The following is a 24,542-nucleotide window of genomic DNA, read 5'->3' as shown; positions in this document are numbered from 1 at the left end:
GATTCACCATTCTCTGGGAAAAGCAGTTCCTCCTCACCTCTGTCCTAAATCTACTCCCCTGAATCTTGAGGCTATGTCCCCTAGTTCTAGTCTCGCCTACCAGTGGAAACAACTTTCCTGCCTCTATCTTATCGACACCTTTCACAATTTTATATGTTTCTATAAGATCTCCTCTCATTCTGCTGAATTCCAGTGAGTACAGTCCCAGGTGACTCAATCTCTCCTCATAGTCTAACCCCCTCATCTCTGGAATCTACCTGGTGAACCTCCTCTGCACTGCCTCCAAAGCTAGTAGATCCTTCCTCAAGTGAGGAGACCAGAACTGCACGCAGTACTCCAGGTGCGGCCTCACCAGTACCCTGTACAGTTGCAGCATAACCTCCCTGCTCTTAGATTCAATCCTTCCGGCAATGAAGGCCGACATCCCGTTTGCCCTCTTGGTGGCCTGTGGTTCGCGGAGTACAGCGCCGACCAGCGATCTCTAATTCGGGGTTCAATTCCCGCCACTGGCTGTGTGGTGCTTGTGTGTGCTCCCCGTGAGAACGCAGATTTCCTCTGGGTTCTCCAGCTTCCTCCCACGCTGCAAAGGCGTACGGGTTCGCGGTAGCACTGGAAGTGCCGCCGTGGGACTTGCAGGCGGCCCCCGTCGCAATCTTCGCTGAGTTGCTTGATGGAAATGATGCGTTTCAATGGGCTTAACAGGTACATTTAACGTCAGAGAAGTATATGCAATATACGTCCTGAAATTCATTTTCTTCACAAACATCCACAAAGACAGAGGAGTGCCCCAAAGAATGAATGACAGTTAAAACAATAGAACTTCAAAGAACCCCCTCCCAGCTCCCCCCTCCCACACACAAGCAGCAGCAAAGCAACGACCCCCCTCCCCCACCATCAAAAAAATATATGCACCCTCCACCGAGCACTCAAGTGTGCAGCAAAGCATCCATAAAGACACAGGCTTGCAGTACTCCAAAGACTACTCGTTCACCCGGTATTCAACATACCACAGGCTCTCTCTCTCTCCCGAATAAGGGAGAAAGAGGTGTCCCTGTTTCACAGCGAGAGGGGAGACATAACAAACAGCTCACTGATTTATGATGTTTAAAGTCTGTTGCCGAGCTCTGTGCCCAAAGAACTTGGGTCTCTGGGCGCACAGCCAGCGGCCAGCTCGCTGCTTTCGATCTTCCGTGTACTCTCACGATGCATCAGATGGCAGCACCGACCTGGAATCCGCCCGCCTCCAGAGCCACGAAAATCCGGCGCCCTGAAGGCACGCTAGTCTCGCAGGCCGCGTCCTTGGCGTATCAAAAAGCTGCCGATTGCGATTCTCTCTTTCTCTCGCTCTCTCACTCACACACACACACACACACACACACACGCACGCATGCACACACGCACACACACACACAGTCCACAGCTCTCTGCGACTGGCTGCGCTGTCCACTAGGGCGGTGAAGAAAGCCCATGACATAATTGCCTGTATTAGTCACGGCATTAAACTCAAGGGCCAGGAAGTAACGATGCAGCTTTACGAAACTCTGGCGAGGCCACATCTAGAGTTTTGCAATCACCTCTGGCTGCCCCTCTGCCAGGAAAGACACGGAGGCTCTGCGCTGGGTGCAGGAGAGGTCCACCAGGATGCTGCCTGGATTAGAGAGTGTCGGCACGCACGAGGACAGGCCGGTGGACGCACACAACGCCCACAAAGTGCTGGAGGCACCCAGCAGATCAGGCTGCGTCCGCGGAGGGATGTGGACAGCCGGCGTTTCAGATCGAGACCCTAGGTCTGTCTCAGAGGCAATGAGAGGCAAAATTATAGCGACATTTGAGGAATTAGTATCTGTCTTTGCAGAAAACACCTGCTAGAAATGTTAGGGAAGCAAAGATTAAACTTGAATGAGGAACTGGGGGAAGTTGGTTTCAGTCAAAAAAAAACACAAGATGTTTATGAGCCTGAAAGTTTGGCACAGAAAGGCCGTTCACAGAAATTCCAGAGACTGAAACTTTCAAAAACAATGAGTGACACAATTCGAAATAGCCAGCAAACGTTCAAAATCAGAATGAAAAGGTTGAGGGGGAGGAGGAGAAACGAAGGTAGAGGGAAGAGGAGAGAAGGAGGAAGGAACGAGAAAGGGGAAGACTGGGGGAAGAAGAGGTGAGAAAGAGGGAATGAGGAGGAAAAGGAAGGGGGAGGGGAGCAGGGGGTGATTGTCACAGCCTTTCCCCCCCCAGAGTCGGGGGGGGAGTCTAAAACTAGAGGTGGAGCAGGGGATGGTTGTCACATCTTTTCCCCAAGGTGGGGGGAGTAAAACTGGAGGGAAGGGAAGCAGGGGATGATGATCACAGCCTTTTACCCCAGGGTAGGGGGAGTCTAAAACTAGAGGGGATGCCCTTTAAGGTGAGAGGGGAATCGAGAGACACCGAGGGCGGTGGTGTACGGAAGGAGCTGCCGGGGAAATGGTGAAGGTGTTTATTGTGTTCGATATGAGGGGAGAGTGCAGAGCACACTGGGACACCAGTGTGCAGGCTATTCAGCTGAACTTTACTGACAGCCCCGCTTGTACAGTGTGTGAACTCCTCCCACTGAGAGCGGCTAACTGTGTTGCACAGGATCATTAACTACCACTACGGGTATAATTGCAAAGTTGAAAAGGTATTTGGACAGGGGCATGGATCGGAAAGGTTTAAGGAGATGTGGGCCAAGCACAGGCAAAGGGGACTATCTCAGATTGGCATCTTGGTTGGCACGAGTGAGATAGACTAAGGATCCTATCTCCACTCTGTACATGTCTCCGAAGTATGTCATTGATCTGAGGAAATGGTTAGCGTTACGCTGTTACAGAACCAGTAACCCGGTTCGATTCCCTCCGCAGCCCCGTAAGGAGTTTGTACTCTCTCCCCGTGACCATGCAGGTTTCCTCCGGGTGCTCCGGTTTCCTCCCACAGTCCAACGACGTACCGGTCAGTAAGTCAGTACCGGCTTGCCTGCTGCTGCAGAGCTGCTGGGAAGATGCAGAACTGTTTACGGCTGGTGTCCGCGCTCGGCTGGGGGCTGGCCTCTCCCTGCAGTGCTACCCTCCTGTGTTCGAGCAGTGGAATGACAGGCTGGACGCCCTGTGTGTTCGTCCACTGCCGGGAGACTGTACCATCAATTGCTGGAGGTTGTCGCTCAGGATCTTAGACTATGTATATGTTTTTTTCCCCCAAGTGAGGAAATATTCTTTGTTTGCTATTGTGAATCATGTTACTTGCTATTTCTGAATGTTTGCTCACTGTTTTGAATCGTGTTACTCGCTGGTTTTGAATGTTTTCTCGCTATTTTGAATCTTGTTACCCGCCATTTTAGAAGGTTTTCTCACTATTTTGAGTTGCGTGACTCGCTGATTTTGAAAGTTTGCTGGCTATTTTGAATTGTGTTACTCACCATTTTTGAAGGTTTTCCTGCTATTTTGAATTACGTTACTCGCTATTTTTGAATGTTTTCTCACTATTTTGAATGATGTTACTCTCTATTTTTGAATGTTTGCTCGCTACTTTGAATGTTTTACACCTTGGCCCCAGAGGAACACAGTCTCGTTCAGTCGTACAGTGGTGCTAGGAAGTTTGGGAAGCCTCTAGAATTTTCTTTATTAATTTAGTTGGGTTCTCTTTAACCAGTTTTAGGACTTATGTGAAGATCTGATCACATTTTAGGCCATTCTTATGCAGAAATAGAGAAAATTCTACAGGTTCACAAACTCTAGCACCACTGTATGGTTGAATGACAATTAAACTTGATTTGATTTGATTTTAATTGGTCATGTGGCTGACGCGGACTCGCTATCCTGGACGCTAAGAGAATCAGAAGGTACTTGACCATTTGAAGGGATCTATGGATTAGGAGCCCAAGTCTTTCTGTCTATCAGTGCTATTCATTCCCCTTGCTTCTGGCTTCATCCCTGTTTTCCAGTCCTGATGAAGGGTCTCGGGCCGAAACGTCGACTGTTCGTCCCCCTCCATAAATGCTGCCCGACCTGCTGAGCTCCCCCGGCATTTCGTGTGCATTGCTCCAGGCTTCCGGCACCTGCGGAATCTCTCGCGTTTGACCTCCGAAGTACGACGCCCTCGCACTCATCCAGATGAAGCTCCCTCCGCGCCTTCTGGCGCATCGGGCCGCGACCTCGAAGTTTTTCTTTTTTTTTTTAGCGTTTTGTCTCTTTTACGAGGCCGACTCGCTAGCTCGACGCTGGAGCCGGCCCCGGATGGAAAGCGCGCAAGGAGGGGCCGGCTGGATTCGAGACCGGAGTCCGCCCCCACCCCCCTGAGGTCCGGCGCGGATGCCACTACGCCACGTTTCCCTGGCCCTGCACTCAATCCATCCGTGACCTTTGACTGTGTCACCCCCCACCCTTCGACATTTTCACCCCAGTCGTGTATAGACAAGGCAGATTTAAAGATTAGCTTTATTTGTTACACGTTCCCAGAAAGTTTGAAACGTACAGTGGAAAGTGTCACTCGCCTCAACGACTAACGCAGTCTCAGGTTGTGCTGGCGGCAGCCCGCAAGTGTCACCACACGCTTGGCGCCAAGACGGCTGACACGGGTCACGGACAGGGCAGGACGGAGAGGAAGGTGTCCATCTCCCCCAGAGTCCCACGTTCAGCAGGACTCTCCTCCCCCTGCCCCCGGTAGCAAAGGGGGAGGTCAGCGAGGGACGCAGCCGATCCTGATTGCCCGCGGTATCCGCGTTCCCTCGCGAAGGAGCGGTGCCGGGAGGAGGGCATGGGTGGTAAATCTTGGTGCAGCCCCAACCTGCCCCGCCCCGGGACTTCCACGCACAGCTCCCGATGTCAGTCCGGCACCCCAACTGTCTGACGGTGTGAGGTTGGGACGGGGCAGGTGCTCAGAGAATATAGATTCCTCTTCCCCTCCTCCCCTTCCTTCTCGTCCTCCCTCTCCTCCATTTGATCTATGCCCCCCTTCCGTCTCTCTCCCTCCTCCTCCCACCTATACTTTCCCCTTCCCTCACCTCCCACCCACCTCCCTATCCCCCCTTCCTCTCGCCTCCCCCTTCTTTCCCCTTCCCCTCCTCACCTCCCCTCTCCCTCACCCTCTTCCCCTCCTCCCCCTCCCTACTCCTCCCCCATGCCACTCCTCTTCTCGCCTTCCCCTCCTCTCCTCCCCTTCTGCTAATCCTGCTAATCCTCCCCTCTCCTCCCCTTCCCATCCTCCCCTCCCCCTCCCTTTCCCCTCCTCCCCTCTCCCCTTCCCCTTCTCCCTTCCCTCCTTCTCTCCCTTTCCTTCCTCCCCCTCTCTTCCCCACCCCCTTCACCTCCTCCCTCTCCCCTTCCTCTCCTCCCCAATCCCTCCCCCTTCTCCCTTCCTGTCTTCTCTCCCTCTCCCCTACCCCTCTCCCTCTTCTTCTCCCCCTTCCTCTCCTTCCGGACCTATTCACCCCTCCCTCTCCCTTGCCTTCTCTCACTCCCCTCTCCCCTTCCCCTCACACCCCCTCTCCCCTCCTCCACCTCTCCCCTTCCCCCACCTCCCTCTCCCACCCTCTTCCCCTTCTCTCCCTCCTCTCTCCACCTCTCTCTTTTCTTTTCCCCCTTCCCCTCCTCCCTCTCCCTTGCCTTCTCCCCCCTCTCCTCCCCTCTTTCCTCCCCTCTTTCCCCTCTCCCCACTCTGCTCACAGCCTCTTCCCCTTCCCCTCTCCCTTCACCCCCTTCCCCTGTCCCCTCTCCCCCATTCCCCCTCCCTTCTCCACCTCTCTACCGGAGGCTGTGGTGGAACAAAGGACCCTCCGGAAAACCCTGGCAATTCTGGACAACGTTTCCCACCCTCTGCATGCCACCTTGGCTGAACAGAGGAGCACTTTGAGTACCAGACTGAGACAACCGTGCTGCTCCAAAGAGCGCGATATGAGGTCATCCTTGCCCTCGGCCATTAGGCTCTATAATGAGTCAACCTATCGCCGGGGAAGTGATGACCCCCTCCTCTTAGACTGTTTGAGATAACTTATTTTTTATTCTTTCTTTCTTCTCTTCCAATATTTGTATATCTGTGCACTTGTAATGCCACTGTGACACGGTAATTTCCTGTGGGATCAATAAAGTATCTATCTATCTCCTCCTCACAACCTCCTTCCCTACCCCCTCGCACCCACCCTCCTCAAGCTCCTTCCTCAGACCCCCAGCGGGCTGGGACTTCACGGTGGGCGGGGCCTCTCTGGGACAGTCTCCCTGTGCTAAAGCCACACCCTCACGGTGGGCCAGCCTCCTCGTAAAGCCACACCCTAACAGTGGGCGGGGCCTCTCTGGGCCAGCCCCCCTGTGGTAAAGACACACCCTCATGGTGGGCGGGGCATCTGTGGGCTGTTCTCTGGCAGAGCCACACCCCCATGTAGGAGTGGCCTCTGTTGGGCCGTCCTCCCTGTGGGCGGAGCCCCTTACTCCCACCGTGGGGAGGGGAGCTTTGCGAAGGGGTGAGCCTTCTCTCGCCAGGTGTGGCCTTCCCATCCACTGAGGGCTGAGCCCTCACCCCACCCCTCAAGGTCTGACTTGGCCTACTCGCTCCTCCCATCGTGCGAGGAGCCTGCGTCGGTGGACAGAGCCTTCATTCCCGTGGGTGGGGGCTACCCCAGCAGGTGAGACCCCTCCAGTTGGCAGGGCTTCCCTCAAAATGGGTTTGGAGTACCCTCTCCCCTCGCTGTGGGCCTCCCTCTCAGCGAGGTGAGCCCTCATTGTGTGCAGGGCCTCCCTCAGTGAAGAGACCCCACTTTGTGCTCAGGCCCTTCTAATCCGATCCCTCGGAGGGTTGGAGGTGGGTGAGGGAGCCCCCATGCAAGCTCTCAATTCTCACTCGGGTATTGCATCTCTCTCTCTCTCTCTGTCTCTCCCCTGCTCCCCCCCCCCCATAGCGGCTCTCTGAGCTGATACAGGAGCGGGAGCGGGGCCCGGGCGAGGCCTGGCCCCACGGGGCCCCACCCTCCATCCACGGGCCTGCAGACACCCCCCGGAACCTGACCGTCCAGCTCGCCGACTCCAGGGCCAAGCTGCGGCGACTGCGCCAGGAGCTGTGAGTAGCGGGGGGGTGGGGAGGCGGGGGTACGACGTAGACGCCACAGTGCAGGCCCCTCGGCCCATCTGCGCTAGCACGCCGAACGCGGGAACCTCTGCAGATCAGGAGGCACCTACGGAGAGGAATAAGCAGTCGACGTTTTGGGCCGACATGTTCTGAGGGAAGGCTTCGGCCTGTAACGTCGACTGAGGGAATAGCTAGAGGGGGTGGTGGGGGACACACTGGAATGATTGATCAGGTTAACTGCCTGGATGGGGGGTGGGGGGGAATCCTTAAGATGGTGTGAAGTTATGGCGCTTCCTAGAAGGGGGCTTGCTGTGCGGGTGGTGTCCGCCGTGACTTTATTCCCCTTCCCTGTCCGCCTCTTCGGCAACCCCCCCACCCCAGGGTCAGCTACACGTCCTGCAGCGACCTCCTCCCGCCTTCCTGTCAGTCTGCGGCGGCTTCCGTACACCGTGAGAGGACGCTGCGCCGAAGCGGCCGGGGATGGCGGGCGTGGGGACGCGCTCTCCGATGGGCAGTGTGGACGGGACAGAGGAACGGAGGAGATTCCCGGGGGTGGGGTGGCGGGGTGGACGAGAGGGGGCTGCAGCTCATTTGAAAGCTGAGAATGCATTCAAGTCTCGTTGGACGGTAGGCCGCAGGGCTCTCGGCCCAAAACGCCGACTGTTTGCTCTTATCCACAGGCGCTGCCTGGCCTGCTGAGTTCCTCCTGCATTTTGTGTGTGTGTGTGTGTGTTGCAGACATCCCACCCTGCAAAAACTCATTTCCAGGAGGTAGCACCATCAATTTGCAGGAGACTCCCGGAACTTCCGGGAGAGGTGGGATGTCTGCAATAGAGTAGCTCCTTAGCAGTGAGCCAGCTAGTTTTAAATAACGTTAGCTACGCTAATGAACGAATGACACCTGTTAAACTCACCTCAACACGTCTTTTACAGTCTTAACCCACCATGGGCAACAGAAAAGTCACTGTTGCAAACAGTGCAGCGAGCAACACTGTCATTATTTTTGACCCCTATTAGTAGGGTTGCCAACTTTCTCACTCCCAAACAAGGGAAAAAAGTAGCAGTCAAATACGGGACACTTGTGTTTACCCCAAGAAGGACTACCATGACCATGAAGCCTTGCGCGGGCACCTGTGTGCGCATGCGTGACGTGTGCATGCGTGTACGTTACTGATTTTTTTTCTACAAATTGGTTTTGGCTTAATCTTCCCGATTCTGTTAAGTGAAACTACACTGTACATACATTATTTCTGCTTTATATAGGCTGTGTATTTATCATATCATTCCTGCTTTTACTATATGTTAGTGTTATTTTAGCTTTTATGTGTTATTCCAACGGTCCCCAACCACCGGGCCGCAAAGCAAGTGCTACCGGGCCGCGAGGAAACGGTACGAGTCAGCTGCATCTTTCCTCATTCCCTGTCATGCACTGTTGAACTTGAACATAGCATTGCCAACTGTCCCGTATTAGCCGGGACATCCCGTATATCAGGCTAAATTGGTTTGTCCTAAACGGGACCGCCCTTGTCCTGTATTTCCCCCGCTAAGGTAGAGCGTTCCTATGAAACCTTTCGTGCCAAAATGGCGTAAAGCGAAGAAGCAACTACCATTAATTTATATGGGAAAAATTTTTGAGTGTTCCCAGACCCAAAAAATAACCTAAAAAATCATACCAAATAACACATAAAACTGAAAATAAATAACACTAACATATAGTAAGAGCAGGAATAATATCTTAAATACACAGCCTATAAAAGTAGAAATGATGTATGAACAGTATAGTCGGGAAGATGAAGGCAAAACCGATTTGTGGGGAAAAAATCGGCAGGTACGCGCATGCGCACACAGGTGCCCGCGCAAGGCTTCATGGTCATGGTAGTCTTTCCTGGGGTAAAGTGTCCCGGGATTTGACTGCTACTTTTGTCCCTTATTTGGGAGTGAGAAAGTTGGCAACCCTAACTGTAAAAGACATGTTGAGGTGAGTTTAACCCTACTTGAACACCCCCCCCCCCAGTCCGCAAGAATATTGTCAATATTAAACCGGTCCACGGTGCAAAAAGGGTTGGGGACCCCTGTGTTATTTGGTATGATTTGTTAGATTGTTTTTTGGGTCTGGGAACGCTCAAAAATTTTTCCCATATAAATTAATGGTAATTGCTTCTTCGCTTTACGCCATTTCGGCTTAGGAATACTCTACCTTAGCAGGGAAAACACGGGACAAGGGCGGTCCTGTATGGGACAAACCAATTTAGCCCGATATACAGGATGTCCCGGCTAATATGGGACAGTTGGCAACCCTATCTATTAGGCAGGGGTACACTTTAGGGTAGTCTGGGGTGACGTACGTTTTATATTTTCTTGTTTTGGAATACTCTGCCATGCCGCGCTCTCTCGTACTCTCGCGCTCTCTCGCTCACTCTTTCTCAAAAAAATCGATTTCTGGGATATTGTATATAATTTGCGGGCGTCAGGGAGCCACTATCAATATGCGGGAGACTCTCGGAACTTCCGGGAGAGGTGGGATGTCTGGTGTTGCTTTGGTTATCAGGCAGACTCAATGGGGAAGGAGGGGGTGGCTGAACGGCAGGTCCCAGCCCCCGTTTCTTTCCTCCTCTGCGTGTGTGAGACTGAGGACCGTCTCTCTGTGGATTTAGGGAGGAGAAGGGCGAGAAACTCCAGGACTGCAAGCAGGAGCTGCAGGAGCTTCAGATGGAATTCAAGACTCTGCAGAAGCAGGTACTGGCCCTTGGGGGAGATTTGCACACAGTCCCTTGCCTGTCATGGCGTTTGTGATTCGGACACGCTCCCTTCAGCTGTGTTGATTGACAGCCCTTCGGCCCACCCACTCTGTGCAACACGTTAATTCTCAGGCTGGCCCATCAACCACTCATTTCACACCCCTCACCCACACATGGGGGAGAGGGGGCAATTAGCTCACCGATACCACCATACCCCACGGGTACAGGAGCAGATGATGGGACTGGAAGTATGCAGAGACTGAGAGTGAACTCCACACGCGCACACCACAAGTGCGGAGGTTAGATTCGAACCCCAATCTCCAGGGTTAGGAGGCAGCAGCCCGACCCTCTCAGCCACAGAATCAGATGACTTTGCTCAGTCTGAGGTGGGATAAATTCCAGCCGATTTCTTTGTCGAGGAGGGTCACTGAAGGGCGGCTGATCTAGTGATCATCAGCTCTCAGTTCTGTTTTTGAGTTAATCATGAGTTTGAAATTAAGACTGCATTTACAATTGGGATTTGGTGAGAACCCCTGGGTGCATGGGGTCAGACACAGGGTAAAACACTTTCCAAACCGTCCCACCACACACTCCCGGGGTCAGACACAGAGTGAAACTCCCTCCGCACCGTCCCATCACACACTCCCGAGGTCAGACACAGAGTGAAGCTCCCTCCACACTGTCCCATCACACACTCCCGGGGTCAGACACAGAGTGAACCTCCCTCCACACTGTCCCATCACACACTCCCGGGGTCAGACACAGAGTGAAGCTCCCTCCACACCGTCCCATCACACACTCCCGGGGTCAGACACAGAGTGAAGCTCCCTCCACACCGTCCCATCACACACTCCCGGGCTCAGACACAGAGTGAAACTCCCTCCACACTGTCCCATCACACACTCCCGGTGTCAGACACAGAGCGAAACTCCCTCCAAACCATCCCACCACACACTCCCGGGGTCAGACACAGAGTGAAACTCCCTCCGCACCGTCCCATCACACACTCCCGAGGTCAGACACAGAGTGAACCTCCCTCCACACCGTCCCATCACACACTCCCGGGGTCAGACACAGAGTGAAGCTCCCTCCACACCGTCCCATCACACACTCCCGGGCTCAGACACAGAGTGAAACTCCCTCCGCACCGTCCCATCACACACTCCCGGGGTCAGACACAGAGTGAAACTCCCTCCGCACCGTCCCATCACACACTCCCGGGGTCAGACACAGAGTGAAATTCCCTCCGCACCGTCCCATCACACACTCCCGGGCTCAGACACAGAGTGAAACTCCCTCCGCACCGTCCCATCACACACTCCCGGGGTCAGACACAGAATGAAGCTCCCCCCACACCGTCCCATCACACACTCCCGGGGTCAGACACAGACTGAAGCTCCCTCCACACCATCCCATCACACACTCCCGGGGTCAGACACAGAGTGAAACTCCCTCTATACTGTCCCATCACACACTCCCGGGGTCAGACACAGAGTGAAGCTCCCTCCACACCGTCCCATCACACACTCCCGGGGTCAGACACAGAGTGAAGCTCCCTCCACACCGTCCCATCACACACTCCCGGGGTCAGACACAGAGTGAAACTCCCTCCACACCGTCCCATCACACACTCCCGGGGTCAGACACAGAGTGAAACTCCCTCCACACCATCCCATAACACACTCCCGGGGTCAGACGCAGAGTGAAACTCCCTCTATACCGTCCCATCACACACTCCCGGGGTCAGACACAGAGTGAAGCTCCCTCCATACCGTCCCATCACACACTCCCGGGGTCAGACACAGAATGAAGCTCCCTCCATACTGTCCCATCACACACTCCCGGGGTCAGACACAGAATGAAGCTCCCTCCATACTGTCCCATCACACACTCCCGGGGTCAGACACAGAGTGAAGCTCCCTCCACACCGTCCCATCACACACTCCCGGGGTCAGACACAGAGTGAAGCTCCCTCCACACCGTCCCATCACACACTCCCGGGGTCAGACACAGAGTGAAGCTCTCTCTACACTGTCCCATCACACACTCCCGGGGTCAGACACAGAGTGAAGCTCCCTCCGCACCGTCCCATCACACACTCCTGGGGTCAGACACAGAGTGAAACTCCCTCCACACCATCCCATCACACACTCCCGGGGTCAGACACAGAGTGAAACTCCCTCCACACCGTCCCATCACACACTCCCGGGGTCAGACACAGAATGAAGCTCCCCCCACACCGTCCCATCACACACTCCCGGGGTCAGACACAGACTGAAGCTCCCTCCACACCGTCCCATCACACACTCCCGGGGTCAGACACAGAGTGAAACTCCCTCTATACTGTCCCATCACACACTCCCGGGGTCAGACACAGAGTGAAGCTCCCTCCGCACCGTCCCATCACACACTCCCGGGGTCAGACACAGAGTGAAGCTCCCTCCACACCGTCCCATCACACACTCCCGGGGTCAGACACAGAGTGAAGCTCCCTCCACACCGTCCCATCACACACTCCCGGGGTCAGACACAGAGTGAACCTCTCTCCACACCGTCCCATCACACACTCCCGGGGTCAGACACAGAGTGAAGCTCCCTCCGCTCCGTCCCATCACACACTCCCGGGGTCAGACACAGACTGAAACTCCCTCCACACCGTCCCATCACACACTCCCGGGGTCAGACACAGAGTGAAGCTCCCTCCACACCGTCCCATCACACACTCCCGGGGTCAGACACAGAGTGAAGCTCCCTCCACACCGTCCCATCACACACTCCTGGGGTCAGACACAGAGTGAAACTCCCTCCACACCGTCCCATCACACACTCCCGGAGTCAGACACAGAGTGAAACTCCCTCCACACCGTCCCATCACACACTCCTGGGGTCAGACACAGAGTGAAACTCCCTCCACACCGCCCCATCACACACTCCCGGAGTCAGATACAGAGTGAAGCTCCCTCCACACCGTCCCATCACACACTCCCGGGGTCAGACACAGAATGAAGCTCCCCCCACACCGTCCCATCACACACTCCCAGGGTCAGACACAGAGTGAAGCTCCCTCCACACCGTCCCATCACACACTCCCGGGGTCAGACACAGAGTGAAGCTCCCTCCACACCGTCCCATCACACACTCCCGGGGTCAGACACAGAGTGAAACTCCCTCCACACCGTCCCATCACACACTCCCGGAGTCAGACACAGAGTGAAACTCCCTCCACACCGTCCCATCACACACTCCTGGGGTCAGACACAGAGTGAAACTCCCTCCACACCGCCCCATCACACACTCCCGGAGTCAGATACAGAGTGAAGCTCCCTCCACACCGTCCCATCACACACTCCCGGGGTCAGACACAGAGTGAAGCTCCCTCCACACCGTCCCATCACACACTCCCGGGGTCAGACACAGAGTGAAGCTCCCTCCACACCGCCCCATCACACACTCTTGGGGTCAGACACAGAGTGAAACTCCCTCCACACTGTCCCATCACACACTCCCGGGGTCAGACACAGAGTGAAGCTCCCTCCACACCGTCCCATCACACACTCCCGGAGTCAGACACAGAGTGAAACTCCCTCCACACTGTCCCATCACACACTCCCGGGGTCAGACACAGAGTGAAACTCCCTCCACACTGTCCCATCACACACTCCCGGGGTCAGACACAGAGTGAAGCTCCCTCTACACTGTCCCATCACACACTCCCGGGGTCAGACACAGAGTGAAACTCCCTCCACACCGTCCCATCACACACTCCCGGGGTCAGACACAGAGTGAAGCTCCCTCCACACCGTCCCATCACACACTCCCGGGGTCAGACACAGAGTGAAGCCAGCAGTCTCAGTGACCGTGCGCTCGTTGCTGCCGCCCCCCCGCAGAACCGCGAGCTGGTGCTGGAGGCCCGGACGGCGCAGAGCTGCAGAGACGAGGTGGACGTGCTGCGGGAGAAGGCCAGCCACGTGGAGCGACTGCAGCGCGAGGTGAAAGCCTACAAGGAGCGGCTGAACAGCATGGAGTTCTATCGCGGGAAGGCTGAGGTACCTCTCCGTGCTGGGCCGCCGCGGCGAGGGCAGTTGGGTGGGCGAGCGGGACTGGGGGAAGGGTGTAATCCCCTCTAGCCCCCAGCGTTTGGTCCGATCTGCACCCCTCCCCCCCGGGCCATTCCCAGTCTGTGGAATCCTGCTGTGCACTGCCTGGCGATAGCCAATCCTGACCCTCAACCTGCCTTCCGTAGAGCACCTCAACGGTTCGATTTAACGTCAGAGAATGTATACGGTGTGTGTGTGGCGCGTGGCCGAGTGGTTAGGACGTCGGACTAGCGATCTGAAGGCCGTGGGTTCGAGCCCCAGCCGAGGCAGCTTGTTGTGCCCTTGAGCAAGGCACTTAACCGCACAATGCTCCAGTCCATCCAGCTGAAAATGGGTACCGGCAAAATACTGGGGGTTAACCTCCTATCCGGGGGGGGGGGGGGTCTCGTACTCTCAGTCGCTTCACGCCACGGAAACCAGCATAAGCACTGGCCTGATGAGCCTATAAGTCTTGGGACAGACTTTAACTTTTTACTTTAGTGTGTATGCTGTACAACCTGAAATTCTTACTCTTCACAGACAGCCGTGAACAAGAAGCCCCATAGAATGAATGGCAGAAACATCAGAACCCCAAAGATCCCCCTCCCCTACTTGTGCCATTGGAAGCATCGACACCCTTCCCAAACCGGGCAATCAACAGCAAACCCCCCCCCCACCCACCGCCAAAGAGAGTTGGATCTAGAGTCCATCAAAAATGACAGTCCCCAACCCAGCACATCGGTACCTCAGACTAGGCTCGCTCTCACTAGTAACCCAGCCCCAATACGAGGGGTGATTGATAAGTTTGTGGCCTAAGGTAGAAGGAGATGAGTTATACGGCTCTCGTTACATGCACGTGCAGTTCAACTCTTTGAGTGATTATGTAGAAAGTTTGAAGTTAATAACTCATCTCCTACTTCAGGCCGCGAACTTATCAATCACCCCTGCTGTGGACCGCTTTCTGGAGGTCCAAGGTCCGTGTCAGCCGGCTGGTGGCGCAGTGGCATCAGCACTGGACTTTGGGGCGGAAACTCCCGAGTTCGAATCCAGCAGGCTCCCTGGCACGCTTTCCATCCGTGCTGGGTTGAGCGCTGAGCTAGCAATGCGGCCTCGTAAAAAAGAAATTGTCTGTTACATCAAAAGTTGATGGCCCATGCTCTCTCGTGAGTTGAAAGGCAATTTCTCTTCTCTCTCTTTCTCAAGATCCGTATTAAAGGAGGAGACGATGTTGAAAAATAAATGTGCTTGGGTTTTCTAAAATTGACTCCTTCTACCTTAGGCCACGAGCTCCGCGTAATAACGAGAGCAGTAGACCACCAGCTCCTTGTCCCAATGTTACTCTCTTCCACGTCACTTCTCCGAGCCACTCCCCCCCGCACCCCAACTGGAGGATCAATGGGCTCTCACTCACCATCCAGAGAGAGAAAGAAATTTCACCACCTGCTCCCATGGGTTCACGTGACCCTGATCAGAGAGAGGCTAAGCAGGTGCTACACTTTGCCCAAGGGTGACCAGCAGGCTAGTGGAGGGAAGCAGCGTCTCACACCTCCTTTGGTAGAAACGTATCTTCACCCCAATTTCTTGCCCAAGGGTGCAGTGCTGGGTCCCCTGATGCATCGAGCTCTCCTCAGAGTGGCCTGCTCGGTTCCCTCGCTCCCTCCCCCCCCCCCCCCCCCGAGTCTCCTCTCAGCCCAGCGAGCAGGCGTAACGTGCCTTCCCTACGTGACTTCTCCCCAAAGTCTCCGCCCCAGCGTCGAGCAGACAGGGCAGCTGTCCTGACGACTGGGCTAGGCCTGAGGAGTCAACCGTCCACGTCCTCCCCACGGATGGCGCCCGACCTGCTGGGCTCCTCCCAGCCCCTCCTACGTCGCAGGCCAGATGGGCATCTCGGCCGGTACGGGGGGTGGGGGGGGCGGAATTGGGCCAAAGGGCCTGTTTCCTCACCCTGTGGCTCTAACCTTACCCCCCACACACACAGCGGCAAGCCTGTCCTTTCCTGTAAGGGGAAGTGGAGCTGTACTTGGGGGTAGCGGGCATGGGGGGGGGGGGATCTTGCTGTGCGCAGACCAGTCATGGCAGGCCCCCCCCCACCCCCGGCAGGACGGTCACCGGGGTGGGGGAGGGCCGATGGACAGCGGCGTAGGGAGGTTTCTAACGTGTGTCTCTCTCCCCCACCACCCCCACCCCACGCCGTTGCCTCTGGCAGGAGGAGAGAGAGTACAACCAGGCGCTGCTGGAGACCAAGTCCCTGCTGGAGGAGCAGCTGGAAGCCGCCCGCGCCCGCTGCGACAAGCTGCACCAGGCGGAGATGGAGAACCTGATGCTGCGGTCAGCCCTGCGCGACCTGGAGACGGTAAGAATGCAATTAACCGACTCTAAAATCAATCTAACCCTTCCCCTCTACATCATCAGTGTCATTATGCGCTGTGTCATATGACATCATTGTATCATGTAATATGACATCATTATGGGCTGTGTCATATGACTTCATTGTGGGCTGTCATATGACATCATCTTTATGTGCCGTGTTGTATGTGTCATGTGACATGGGTGACCATCGTCTCTCCATGATTGTTCTTGGCAAATTTTACCATAGAACTGGTTTGCCATTGTGTCCTTCTGGGCAGTGACTTCACAAGACCGGTGATGCCCCTCCAAGCCGCTATCGATACTCTTCAGAGTTTGTCCGCCTGTCGTCAGTGGTGGCATAATCAGGGCTTGTGACTGCACCGGCTGCTCGTACGACCATCCACCACCTGTTCCCACGGCTTCACGTGACCCTGTTCGGGGAGAGGCTAAGCAAGTGTGACACTTTGCCCAAGGGTGACCTGCAGACTAGCGGAGGGACGGAGTGCCTCACACCTCCTCTGGTAGCAATGTATCTCCACCCACCCCACCCGCCCTCCATTTTTCTTTCAGCCATCTAGGAGTCTCTTAAGTTCCCCTGATGTCTCTGCCCCTACCACCACCCCTGGGAGGGAGTTCCACGTACCCACCACTCTCTGTGTAAAAAAATAGACCTCTCTGACACCTCCCATATCCCGTCCCCCCCAACCACCTTAAAATTACACCCCCTCGTGTTAGCCATCTCTGCCCTGGGAAAAAGTCGGGTTGTCCACTCGATCCAGGCCGCACCACCCAGAAACCCACCTACTTAACACGAGGACAATCTACACTGACCAACTAACCCAACAACTGTTTGGTCTTTGGGCTGTGGGGAGAAACTGGAGCCCCCGGAGGAAACCCATGTGGTTCGCAGGGAGAACGTACAAACTCCTCACTCAACTCAAAGCTCCAGAGCAGCCCCGACCTGTGATAGTGTCACAGTAACCGCTACGCCCTCTTGTACACCTCCCGCCCTCCTTTGCTCCTGAGGGAAAAGCCCTGGCTCCCTCGGCTGATCTTCATAAGGCGTGCTCTCCAATCCCGGTAAATCTCCTCGGCAGCCTCTCTGGAGCTTCCATGTCCTTCCCATAATGAGGCGACAGAACTCCAAGTGTGGCCCTGGCCGGGGTTTTATAGAGCTGCAACATTACCTCACGGCTCTCGAACTCAAATCCCACCGAGTAAAGGGCAACAGACCAAAGGCCTTCATAACCGCCCTGTCAGCTTGCACATCAACTTTGAGGGAACTCTGGAGTTGGAGACCAGGATCTCTCTGTTCCTCCGCACTGTACTCTGAATATGTCTGGGGGGGGCGGGGTATGGCATAGTGGTCAGCACGACGGTTTACAGCGCAGGCGACCCGGGTTTGATTCCTGTCGCTGCCTGTGGGGAGTTTGTATGTTCTCCCCGTGACCGCATGGGTTTCCCCCGGGTGCTCCGGTTTCCTCCCACACAGTCCAACGACCTACCGGTTGGGAGGTTAATCAGTCACTGTAAATCGTCCTGTGACTGGGCTGGGGTTAAATCGGCGGTTTGCCGGGCAGCGGGTTCCACGCCCAATCGCAATCTATAAATAACGGGGGGGGGGGGGGGGGCGCCAGAATTGTCTGTAGTACTCCAGGTGTGGCCTAACAGACCTTTTAAAAAGCTGCGACGTAACCTCCTGGCCTTTGAACTCAACGCCCCGCCTTCTCACCCACCTTACCAATCGTGCAGTGGCTTTCAGGGCGCAATGAACTTGGACTCTCTGCCCAGCAACACCGTTACTGTCTTGCCCTTAACAGCAAATCTTGAGTCCAAGGAAGCTCGCGGACCAGTCCGATATTGTCAGATCGCGCCTCAAGCATATTTGCTGTATCAGAAGTTGAGGCTTTGTCAGGCACTGGTGAGGCCTCAGCTTGAGTTTTGGGCCCCTCATCTAAGAAAAGATGTGCTGGCTTTGGAGAGGGTTCAGAGGAGGTTCACAAGGATGATTCCAGGAATGAAAGGGTTATCATACAAGGCACGTTTGATGGCTCTGGGTCTGTACTTGCTGGAATTCAGAAGGATGAGGGGGGATCTCATTGAAACCTTCCAAATGTTGAAAGGCCTAGACAGAGTAGATGTGGAAAGGATGCTTCCCATGGTGGGGGAGTCTAGGACAAGAGGGCACAGCCTCAGGATAGAGAGGCGCCCTTTCAAAACAGAGATGCGGAGACATTTCTTTAGCCAGAGGGTGGTGAATTTGTGGAATTTGTTACCACAGGCAGCTGTGGAGGCCAGGTCATTGGGTGTATTTAAGGCAGAGATTGATCAGTTCTTGATTGGACACGGCATCAAAGGTTACGGGGAGAAGGCCGGGAACTGGGGTTGAGGAGGAGATAAAAGAAAGATCAGCCATGATTGAATGGTGGAGCAGACTCGATGGACCAGACGGCCTAATTCTGCTCCTGTGGCTCATGGTCTTGTGGATATTTGCCTCATCAGAGCCAGCTCCCGTGGCGTTAATTTTGGGTGTCTGCGATCTCTGTCATCAGGAGCTTTTGGAGCCCCCTTGTCTGAACATCTGAATCTGGTTTATTATCACCAGCATATGTGGTGAAATTTGTTAACTTTGTGGCAGCAGTACAATGCAATACATGATAATAGAGAGAAGGCTGTGAATATCAGTAGGAATATTTATTAAATAGTTAAATTAAATAGTGAAAAGAAAAGTATTGAGGTAGTGTTCACAGGTTCAATGTCCATTCAGAAATCAGATGGCAGAGAGGAAGAAGCTTCTCCTGGGCTCTCTCCCCTTGTAGGTTTAAACCTCAAAGGAAATATTGTCAGACTCAAAATACTGAAGGAGACAATGTCATTGTAATGATTGAGACTGTGTTGAGTCACAGACTGTTACCGTTGCTCTTAAGGGTGTGAAAAATGTGCAGCACTTTGAGTTTACCGGGAGGGTCCCGAGAAGAATGCCTGCTTGTCGTGGCGAATGAGGATTCTCGTCTCACCTGCTTCGGTGACTGGCCGATGACTCAGATCACAGTCACAACAGGAGCACAATGTTGTGCTGATGTGTTAGCCTCCCCCACCATCAATCCAACCCTTCCCTCCCACGCAGCCCGAAACCCCGTGCACCTGCTGAAGAGTCTCTTTGATGCCTCTAGTGCGTCTGCCTCTACCACTGCCCCCAGCACGGCGTTCCGCTCGGAGTCGCAGAGGAGCACGGCACAGAAACAGGCCCTTTGGCCCATCGAGTCCGTGCCAGACCACTTAAACCTCCCACTCCCATCCACCTGCACCGGGACCACCCCGACCGTCCATGTCCTATCCAAACTTCTCTTAAACGTTGAAACTGAACTCACACGCACCACTTGTGCTGGCAGCTCGTTCCACACTCTCACCACCCTCCGAGTGAAGAAGTTTCCCCTCATGTTCCCCTTAAACTTTTCACCTTTCACCCTTAACCCATGACCTCTGGGTGCAGTCCTGCCCAAACTCAGCAGAAAAAGCCTGCTTGCATTTACCCTATCTACACCCCTCATAATTTTGTATACCTCTGTCAAATCTCCCCTCAATCTTCTACGTTCCAAGGAATAAAGTCCTAACCTGTTCAATCTTTCCTTATAACTCAGGTCCTCCAGACCCAGCAACATCCTTGTAAATTTCCTCTGCACTCTTTCAACCCTACTTACATCCTTCCTCTAGGTAGGTGACCAAAACTGCTCACAATACTCCAAATTAAGCCTCACCAACGTCTTATACAACTTGAACATAACATCCCATCTCCCGCACTCAGTACTTTGATTTATGAAGGCCAGTGAGCCAAAAGCTTTCTTTATGACCCTGTCTAAGGTCCACAAATTATGGACCTTAAAAAGACAACCTGCCCCTGACATCTCCCCTAAGCTTTCCTCCTCTCACCTTAGAGGATGTCCTCCGGTTTCGGTCATCGCGTCCCGCCCCCCCAGGAGAAAGGCACAGGCTGTCCACTCTGCCAGAGGCCAATAGCTGTTAGCCTCGAGTGTGAGGTGTGTGGATCTCAGCCGGCAAGGTGCCTTGCTTCGCGAGTTACCAGGCTCCTGAACAGAGCTCTTTGCAGGTCAAAGGTGACCTCTTGTTCTCCTGGCACGTCATTGTCTTCCTGCACTGCCCTCTGTCTGTCACGCTCTGTTCCGTGTTCTCTTTCTCCGTCTCCCTCCTGTTTTCAAATGACCGCCCCTACAGATGGTTTGCACGGGGCCCGCAGGGTGCAGTGGCGGCTAGCGCTACGCCCTTCCCACTGCGGTGCGTAAGGGGGTTTGTGCATTCTCCCTGCGGGGGTTCCTGGGTTGCCAGGGACGTACCGGAGAGCGTTAGCGAGTTGCGGGGAAGGCCAGACGCGGGCCGCCACTTGCGGTTTGATTTGGCACACTTCGCTGCGCACGTGACAGATGACCCCACTGGCTGTTACCCCACCAGCGTTCGGGGTAGCGATGAAGGTCCTCCATCTCTGACGGGGTTTGGGGCTTCCCTCCTTGTGTCAGTAGCTTCCTCTTGGTTTTCGCTACCGTCAGTCATGCAAGTCCCGGGTGGAGACTCAGGAATACCGTCACACTCAGATGTAGAAGGATTCTTCACTGCTGTTTCTGTAACAGTTTTGTCTGACCAGTCAGGCTTGTTGGTCCTGAGCTGAACCACCAAATCTGGAAGACCAGTGGACCACTCTTAGTCTGACCTCTACCCTTTGACCCTGTTCGGCATGAGTGACCCTACCTAGAGCCAAAGCGCAAAGCCCTGACCCCAGCCAGCAGAGCTCTCCAGGTCATTAAGGCAGGCGAGGTTCCAAATCCTACGACAAGGTTGTGGTCCTCTTGGAAGTGTCTGTGTCACATATAGCTAAACTTTATAATCTTTTCGTTGTCTTTTATGTGATGATGACGAGCCGACTCTAATGAGGAGAGGTGTATTTCACCAGAGACTGTCCTCTGTGCCAGAAGGTCCCTAAATGGTTTAAGTGTTGTCATGTCCGGTGTGAAGCTTTTGTCGGCGTTCCATCCAGGCAGGTCAAAGTTCAAAGTACATTTACTACGCATCTTGAGCTTCAGCTTCTTACAGGCTGCCACAAAACCAAGAAACCCAAAGGAACCCAGTTTTCTTTAAAAAAAAGTAGACTGTCAAACTCCCAGTGTGCAGAGGGACAAAAAAAAACCAAATCGTGCAGACATAAGGCAAGCGGAACCGACATCCACTGACACGGGGCCTCAGGTCAGCGCAGAGCCGAGTTAACGTCGCGGGGCAGTGAGCTGGACCGGCCCGGCCCTCGGCTGAGGCCCTGAGGCCCTGAGGCCCTGACCTCTTCAATCCGGCCCGGCGCTGAAATCGTCACCCGAACACTGGGCTCTGTTGCTTCGTTGGGCTCCGGGGCCTCGATCAATTCCGCGTGGAAGTACAGCAGGAAAACAGGGTGCAGATTATAGTGTTAGAGTGAGAGAGAAAGTGCGATGCAGGCAGACAAAATGCGAGGGTCACGGGGAGGCCGATTGGGAGATGGAGGGTCCATCTTCAGCCAACGAGCGGATCATTCAGGAGTCTGACAGAAGCCGCAGACGGTTGTTCACTCAGCCAGCTCCCTCATGGGCGCTAACCTCCCTACCATCGAGGACATCTTCAAAGCACGGTGCCTCGGGCGGCGTCCATCATTAAGGACCCCCATCACCCAGGACAGGCCCTCTTCTCATTGCTACCATCAGGGGGGAGGTACAGGAGCCTGAAGACACACACTCAGTGATTCAGGAACAGCTTCTTCCCCTCTGCCATCCGATTCCTGAATGGACATTGAAACCGTGAACACTACCTCACAACTTTTCGCTCTGCTTATTTAATGATATATCCTATATAATGTCTACGTTTTGGGACACGGCAAACTTCACCGCCTGTCGGCGATGATCAAGCTGCTTCTGAATCAGAGCGCAGAATGGAGTGTCACAGTAAAGGAGAAAGTGCAACACAGGCAGGCAGACAGAAAGGCGCAGGTCACTTTCAACATACGAGAGACCCCTTCAAGAATCTGGTAACAGCGGGGTAGGATCTGTCCTTGGGACAGCTGGGATGTGCTTTCGGGCTTCCGCATCTTCTGCCTGATGGGAGAGGAGAGGGAATGTTCGTGGCGGGTGGGCTCTGATTCCGCTGGCTGCTTCACTGAGGCTCCAGTATTTCAGCGAGATATTTATTCAAACCTTCAACCACCCCACCACCTCCACGATTTAACCCAGTAACTTAATCACGGGACAATTTACAATCACCAATTAACCTGCCGGCCTTTGGGCTGTGGGAGGAAATGGGAGCACCCGGGGGAAACCCAAGCTGTCATGGGGAGAACGGACAGGCAGTGCCGGGAATCGAACCCGGGTCGTCTGTACTGTAAACCGTTGTGCTAACCACTATGCTACTGGGTCGCCCCGGATTATAATCGTCACATGCACGGAGATATTGTGAAAGGCCGTCCAGACAGTTAATTGAACTAGTTAAAAGTGCCCAGAATGTCAACTCGAGTAACGTTGGGAACTGCCGGACACTGGTTTCACAGCGGACCTCCCCCCTCTTTCAGGAGCGGGAGAATGACAGGCAAAGGATCGAAGAGCTCCTGGACATCAACCTCAGCCTCAAGACCGAGGTGAACGAGAGACTGGACAAGGCAGCGGAAACAACATGGACAGCAGGACCACTCTCCGAGGAGCTCGCTTACGGGGAAGGTAAGGGGAGGGTCTGACGTACGGCTGGATACCGTCCCATCACACACTCCCGGGGTCAGACACAGAGTGAAGCTCCCTCCACACCGTCCCATCACACACTCCCGGGGTCAGACACAGAGTGAAGCTCCCTCCGCACCGTCCCATCACACACTCCCGGGGTCAGACACAGAGTGAAGCTCCCTCCGCACCGTCCCATCACACACTCCCGGGGTCAGACACAGAGTGAAGCTCCCTCTACACTGTCCCATCACACACTCCCGGGGTCAGACACAGAGTGAAGCTCCCTCCTCCGCACCGTCCCATCACACACTCCCGGGGTCAGACACAGAGTGAAGCTCCCTCCTCCACACCGTCCCATCACACACTCCCGGGGTCAGACACAGAGTGAAGCTCCCTCTGCACCGTCCCATCACACACTCCCGGGGTCAGACACAGAGTGAAGCTCCCTCCGCACCGTCCCATCACACACTCCCGGGGTCAGACACAGAGTGAAGCTCCCTCCGCACCGTCCCATCACACACTCCCGGGGTCAGACACAGAGTGAAGCTCCCTCTACACTGTCCCATCACACACTCCCGGGGTCAGACACAGAGTGAAGCTCCCTCCTCCGCACCGTCCCATCACACACTCCCGGGGTCAGACACAGAGTGAAGCTCCCTCCTCCACACCGTCCCATCACACACTCCCGGGGTCAGACACAGAGTGAAGCTCCCTCCACACTGTCCCATCACACACTCCCGGGGTCAGACACAGAGTGAAGCTCCCTCCGCACCGTCCCATCACACACTCCCGGGGTCAGACACAGAGTGAAGCTCCCTCCGCACCGTCCCATCACACACTCCCGGGGTCAGACACAGAGTGAAGCTCCCTCCGCACCGTCCCATCACACACTCCCGGGGTCAGACACAGAGTGAAGCTCCCTCTACACCGTCCCATCACACACTCCCGGGGTCAGACACAGAGTGAAGCTCCCTCCACACCGTCCCATCACACACTCCCGGGGTCAGACACAGAGTGAAGCTCCCTCCACACCGTCCCATCACACACTCCCGGGGTCAGACACAGAGTGAAGCTCCCTCCACACCGTCCCATCACACTCTCCCGGGGTCAGACACAGAGTGAAGCTCCCTCCGCACCGTCCCATCACACACTCCCGGAGTCAGACACAGAGTGAAGCTCCCTCCACACAGTCCCATCACACACTCCCGGAGTCAGACACAGAGTGAAGCTCCCTCCACACAGTCCCATCACACACTCCCGGGGTCAGACACAGAGTGAAGCTCCCTCCGCACCGTCCCATCACACACTCCCGGGGTCAGACACAGAGTGAAGCTCCCTCCGCACCGTCCCATCACACACTCCCGGGGTCAGACACAGAGTGAAGCTCCCTCCGCACCGTCCCATCACACACTCCCGGGGTCAGACACAGAGTGAAGCTCCCTCCGCACCGTCCCATCACACACTCCCGGGGTCAGACACAGAGTGAAGCTCCCTCCGCACCGTCCCATCACGCACTCCCGGGGTCAGACACAGAGTGAAGCTCCCTCCGCACCGTCCCATCACACACTCCCGGG

The 24,542-nt window shown here is 55.0% G+C and overlaps 1 protein-coding gene across 2 annotated transcripts in view; it reads left to right on the top strand.

The window, feature by feature from the left end:
- Positions 1 to 24,542, top strand: part of LOC140189329 (girdin-like) — a 94,846-nt gene that overhangs the window by 28,429 nt on the left and 41,875 nt on the right. For both annotated transcript variants that reach the window (XM_072246043.1, XM_072246045.1), the window contains exons 7-11: positions 6,899 to 7,056; positions 9,720 to 9,801; positions 13,691 to 13,849; positions 16,086 to 16,232; positions 22,824 to 22,968. In XM_072246043.1, coding sequence (XP_072102144.1) covers positions 6,899 to 7,056; positions 9,720 to 9,801; positions 13,691 to 13,849; positions 16,086 to 16,232; positions 22,824 to 22,968 — 691 coding nt within the window. The remainder of the gene's footprint in view (positions 1 to 6,898; positions 7,057 to 9,719; positions 9,802 to 13,690; positions 13,850 to 16,085; positions 16,233 to 22,823; positions 22,969 to 24,542) is intronic.

The sequence above is a fragment of the Mobula birostris genome, chromosome 28 (assembly GCF_030028105.1).
Source record: "Mobula birostris isolate sMobBir1 chromosome 28, sMobBir1.hap1, whole genome shotgun sequence".
Taxonomy (NCBI): domain Eukaryota; kingdom Metazoa; phylum Chordata; class Chondrichthyes; order Myliobatiformes; family Myliobatidae; genus Mobula; species Mobula birostris.
This window is presented reverse-complemented; position numbering and strand designations above follow the sequence as displayed.